General features: G+C 44.3%; 1 protein-coding gene and 1 long non-coding RNA gene across 8 annotated transcripts in view; one reads left to right on the top strand and one right to left on the bottom strand.

The window, feature by feature from the left end:
• The window catches only part of LARGE2 (LARGE xylosyl- and glucuronyltransferase 2), an 84,014-nt gene that overhangs the window by 8,550 nt on the left and 69,422 nt on the right, over window positions 1–6,042 (bottom strand). For all 3 annotated transcript variants that reach the window (XM_056527626.1, XM_056527627.1, XM_056527628.1), the window contains 4 exons: window positions 5,902–6,027; window positions 2,102–2,248; window positions 435–589; window positions 87–365 (listed from right to left, as the gene is read on the bottom strand). In XM_056527626.1, coding sequence (XP_056383601.1) covers window positions 87–365; window positions 435–589; window positions 2,102–2,248; window positions 5,902–6,027 — 707 coding nt within the window. The remainder of the gene's footprint in view (window positions 1–86; window positions 366–434; window positions 590–2,101; window positions 2,249–5,901; window positions 6,028–6,042) is intronic.
• LOC130277206 (uncharacterized) overlaps window positions 1–6,042 on the top strand; it is a 66,136-nt gene that overhangs the window by 21,249 nt on the left and 38,845 nt on the right. The window lies entirely within an intron of this gene.

The following is a 6,042-nucleotide window of genomic DNA, read 5'->3' as shown; positions in this document are numbered from 1 at the left end:
TCCGGGCATACAGGGAGTTGTAGTTTTGCCACAGCTGGAGGCAACCTGGTTGGAAAATACATAAAGAACACATCTATGACACTAACCTCAGGCTTTCATATAGTCCATACATGGGCAGGAAGTCTATGTCCGACAAGAAGACGTACGGCGTCTGCGCATTCCTCAGCGCCACGTTTCGTAGAAGATTCACCGGGTACAGCTGCCCTTCCTTATAGACTACGTGGTAGCCAATGTTGGTCCGGGACTGCAGAACCTCAGAGGCTTGGGCGTAACGTAAGAACTGCTGTGCCTCTGCGTCCGACAGGTACAATGCCAGGCTAACGGGCCCTTCCCAGTGTCTGCAGATCAACTCCAGCATCTGCAGCCTGAAAAAATATTAACATTTTAGCTACATCCACATGTATAGGGCAGGCAACGCAGCGAGCGGCACCGACCTGTCCATAGATAACTGGGCCACCAGCGTCACGTCGGTTGGATCCTCTGGTAGCGTTTGGTGTGGGAGAAAGGAAAGGTGAACCCGGTGGGACGCCAGGCGCTCTCTGCGGAAGTCGTAGCAAACATCTTCTTCGTCCAGCTGATCCAGGGCCTCCTGTCAGCAATATAAAGAGAGGTCATCAGGATTCTGTAGAAATGGTAAAGCTGGGTACATGCTATGTAGAGCTGAGCGAATTTACAGTAAATTCGATTCGTCACGAACTTCTCGGTCGGCAGTTGATGACTTATCCTGCATAAATTAGTTCAGCTTTCAGGTGCTCCGGTGGGCTGGAAAAGGTGGATACAGTCCTAGGAAAGAGTCTCCTAGGACTGTATCCACCTTTTCCAGCCCACCGGAGCACCTGAAAGCCGAACTAATTTATGCAGGATAAGTCATCAACTGCCGAGCTGAGAAGTTCGTGACGAATCTAATTTACTGTAAATTCGCTCATCTCTAATGCTATGGACTACTACACTACAGCCAGGAATTCTGATGCAGTAGTCCCTATGGGATCCCAGTGCCTACTACAGAACTTAAAGGGGTATTCCATGAAAAAAAAAAACATTTTTCTTCATATCAACTGGCAACAGAAAGTTGAACAGACTTGTAAGTTACTTCTATTAAAAATCTTAATCATTCCAGTACTTATCAGCTGCTGAAGTTGAGTTGTTCTTTTCTGTCTGACCACAGTGCTCTCTGCTGACACCTCTGTCTGTCTCAGGAACTGTCCAGAGCAGGAGAGGTTTGCTATTGGGATTTGCTCCTACTCTAGACAGTTCCTGAGACAGACAGAGGTGTCAGCAGACAGCACTGTGGTCAGACAGAAAAGAACAACTCAACTTCAGCACCTGATAAGTACTGGTAGGATTAAGATTTTTTTTAATAGAAGTAATTCACAAATCTGTCCAACTTTCTCTTGCCAGTTGATATTAAAGGGATACTCCGGTGGAAAACATTTTTGTTAGGTCTTTAACTTTCTGGCACCAGTTGACTTATAAATAGATATGTAAATTACTTCTATTTAAAAAAAAATAAAAAAATCTTTACCCTTCCTGTACTTTTTAGCAGCTGTATGCTACAGAGGAAATTGTATTCTTTTTTATATTGTCCACACTGCTCTCTGCTGACACCTTTGTCCATGTCAGGAACTGTCCAGAGCAGCATAGGTTTGCTATGGGGATTTTCTCCTGCTCTGGACAGTTCCTGATACAGACATCAGGTGTCAGCAGAGAGCACTGTGGACAAGACAAAAAGAACAGAATTTCCTCTGTAGCATACAGCTGCTAATAAGTACTGGAAGGATAAAGATTTTTTAATAGAAGTAATTTACAAATCTGTTTTACTTTCTGGCACTAGTTCATAAAAAAAAAAAAAAAAAAAAGTAGTTTTCCACCGGAGTACCCCTTTAAGAAAATTTTTTTTTCCATGGAATACCCCTGAAGGTACACAGGTTGGAAAACACTGTTATAAGGACTGGTGGAAATCAGCAAGGGAACCATGTGGATTTTTGGATGCAGTAAAAATGACTGCAGCATGGCTGCAACTCCGGCAGATGTTACAAGTGTCAGCACTAAGTAGGTTCCTATAACCTGTGCCCCCATAAGATCTCCCCTGCAGCGCCCTCACCTCCTGCTCCTTGTCACTCGGGCAGCCGATCAGCTCTCTGCGCAGGAGGCTGCCGTCATATTCTAGAAATGTGAGATACAGGGTCCGGAACAATTCTACGTGTTTGTTCTTGACGCGGAGTTTATGAGGGGAATTCCAGTGAATCACCTGCAGGCGGGGGAGAAAAAAAACACAAGAGACACATTACATATATATTCATAGTATATTCATCAACGGCCATTGTAACCGTCCACCCCCCAGTACTCGGATGTGACTGAAAATGCAGCACAAAGGAGACCACAGACTCCTGTACAACATTGCTTTAGGTTGGCTCCAGAAGTCTGATAATCCAGAACAGAACTGCAATTAAATGTGGAACTATGTGTGGGCAAGTATAGATTATTTGCCAACCAGGGCGCCTCAGACAGTAACAAAACTACAACTCCCAGCAGCCAAAGGCTGTCCCGGCATGCTGGGAGTTGTAGTTTTGCAACAGCCGGAGGCACCCTGGTTGAGAAACACAGATAGATAGATATATGTATTATATATATATATATATATCAACAGGAGAATACAGCAGCACACTGCTAGCACAAAGATATAGATGAAACATAAGTATATAGATAGAAGATGAAAAGCTATACAGCTGTAATGCAATAAATGAAAATATGAAATTATGAGGTACTTAGCTTGCAAATTTGGTGGCCAAACAGCTTGGACCGTCCTTCTGGGACGGACCCTACACTATGAATATGCCTCTGTGTGAACAATTCAGCAGGCATTGCAAGATCTGAAACATCCAAGGCACCTTATATACACCTGATAGAGGTGGGTGGGGTGCAAGAGCCAACATGGAGGTAGCCACTCCCCCGTATGTGTAATACAACCAAAGAATAAGTTGGCCAGCACTATTGATTCCAAACTATTATATGGACCTGGCTTACAGGTGCAGGCTGCTGGGCTAAATATACAGCAACAGGAGAATACAGCAGCACACTGCTAGCACAAAGATATACATAAAACATGAAAAGCTATACAGCTGTAGTGCAATAAATGAAATTATGAAACAGTGAGGTACTTAGCTGTTCACACAGAGGCATATTCATAGTGTAGGGTCCGTCCCAAAATGAGGTCACCTTACCATGGTGGGATGGTCCACGCTATTTGGCCGCCAAATTTGCAAGCTAAGTACCTCACTGTTTCAGAATTTCATATTTTCATTTATCGCACTACAGCTGTATAGCTTTTCATGTTCTATCTATATACTCATGTTTCATCTATATACTCATGTTTTAGCTATATCTTTGGGCTAGCAGTGTGCTACTGTATTCTCCTGTTGCTGTATATTTAGCCCAGCAGCCTGCACCTGTAAGCCAGTTTGGAATCAATAGTGCTGGCCAACTTATTCTTTGTTTGTAATATATATTATATATATATATATATATATATATATATATATATACCTGGAAATCTGGCTGTAATTGGCACGGGTGGGGTTTCTGCAGCTTAACTTGCACTGACGTCAGCGCTGCCCGTCCGCAGCGCTGCCCACTTATGAATATTCATCATTCAGCAGGCGGGCATCGCTGACGTCAGTGCAAGTTAAGCTGCAGAAACCCCACCCGTGCCAATTACAGCCAGATTTCCAGGTATATTAAAACTAAGATTGCGGGAGAACGGCCGGGTGGATCCAGCCAAGGTAGGGATCATAGGAATCGGCGTCTCCCGCACTATCCATCAGTACCTGTAGTTAGTGCGGGAGCAAACATGCAACAGTTTTCCTTTAATATGTATAGTTTTGAGATAGATATATATATATATATATATATATATATATAAATATATTTTATTTATATATCTAAGTATATCTATAAATAATATGATATAGAAATAAATATATATTTATGTATGTGTGTGTGTGTGTGTGTGCACTATACGGCAGGGATAAGAAGCGCACTATACCTTTAAGGCAAAGCCCTGCCCCCTAACACTAGTCTTTTGTTAGAAGGAGCAGGATATAGCTGGATACAGCGCAGACGTCCGGTTGAGAATACAGTTCTTCCCGCTCATGTTTCCAGCCTCTATCTTAGGAATTATAAGTATAGTTTCTATTTCTACATGAATGAGAACATGAAGCTGTAATGTTATAAATGTCTCCATCTCTACGGGGTGTGTGTATAAGGAAAAGTTATCAGTTTTTCAAGATCTCTGCTTGTTGTCACTGATCCCAGGTCATGTGACAAACAAGCAAGTGCACGCCAGACTTCCTAAAATAGCTGACCTTCTCCCATATCACCCATGACACAATTGGTGATTCCCCATTAACATGTACGCTTGGTTCAGCCGATCGTGCACGCGTTCAAAGTGGGAAATTGGGGATTAGTAGCTTATCTTCCTTGAGAACAAAAGGATCAGGTGAGTGTTAGCGGACCCTTATAAATTTTAGAGTAGGCCGGACCCACCAAAATCACTGGGCTCGGCAGACTTTGCTTTTATGTGTATCCTCCAGATCAGCTGTGGTTTGACAACCGCTACCCCACAACAACAACCCCACCCACAAACACCCCCTCGCCTGCCACCGCCCATCAAGTGTTGGAAGAAGCCACAGAGTTACCCAAAGAGCTGCAGCCTCTTTAAAGGGGCACTCCATTGCCCCAGCGTTCAGAACATTTTGTTCCGAACGCTTGGAACGGACGACGGGGTCGTGACATCACAGTCACGCCCCTTATTACATCATGTCACGCCCCCTCCCATAGACCTGCATTGAGGGGGGTGGCGTGACATCACAAGGGGCGTGGTCGTGATGTCACAACCCCGTCTAAATGAACGCCAGGTGCTGCACAGAGATCGTGGCGTGGAAGTCCAAGCTACGGGACCCCCATGATCATACATCTTATCCCCTATCCTTTGGATAGGGGATAAGATGTCTAGGGGCGGAGTACCCCTTTAATGCCTACCGCCAATTACCCTTGGATGCGCCATATTATTTATTGTGGCCATGCAAGGAACTGCAGTGTTGTCCCATTTCAATGGTATAATGCGGCGATTCCTTGCAATGCCACTAATAAAATTGTGGCATGTGCAGGGATGAGTGATGGTAAACACTAAATAGGCTGTGGCACTCGCAAGACAGCCGACCCCCTCCACCCGCCGATCTAATATTGATGACCTATCTGGAGGATAAGCCAATTATAAAAACTCTCATAATAACTTTAAAGGGCTACTCCAGTGAAAAACAAATGTTTTCGTATCCACTGGTGCCAGAAAGCTAAACAGATGTGTAAAGTACTTCTATTAAAAATCTTAACTCATCCAGTACTTATCAGCTGCTGTATGATCCAGAGGAAGTTGTGTAGTTCTGTCCAGTCTGACCACGGTGCTCTCTGCTGCCACCTCTGTCTGTGTCAGGAATTGTCCAGGGCAGGAGCAAGTCCCCATAGCAAATCTCTCCTGCTCTGGACAGTTCCTGACATGGACAGAGGTGGCAGCAGAGAGCACTGTGGTCAGACTGGAAAGAAGCACACCTTCCTTTGGAGCATACAGCAGCTGATAAGTACTGGAAGGGTCAAGATTATTAAATATAAGTAATTTACAAATCTGTATAACTTTCTGGCACCAGTTGATTTAAAACCATTTGTTTTCCACCGGAGTACCCCTTTAAGAAAAGGAGCACGGTAGCTGTCACTCTTCTGTGTGCCCTCCCTACAATGAGGAGCTTAGTGGATTACATACCATGGGTTTATTATGTATAGCGGTGTATTATAACACGTAAGACAAGACAGGTACACAGGTATGAGGAGATCATGCAATGGCGGTCTTACCTTCAGATCAGCTAGTTCACTGTAACACTGCTCAGAGCGCGTGTGATCCGACAGCTGCACGTTCCAGTAACAGGGGAGCTCGTACACCAGAGACGGGGAGCTCTTTATAACCGCGTTAAATATATCCTAAACGGAAGAGAC

This window comes from Hyla sarda, chromosome 6 (genome assembly GCF_029499605.1).
Source record: "Hyla sarda isolate aHylSar1 chromosome 6, aHylSar1.hap1, whole genome shotgun sequence".
Lineage (NCBI taxonomy): Eukaryota > Metazoa > Chordata > Amphibia > Anura > Hylidae > Hyla > Hyla sarda.
This window is presented reverse-complemented; position numbering and strand designations above follow the sequence as displayed.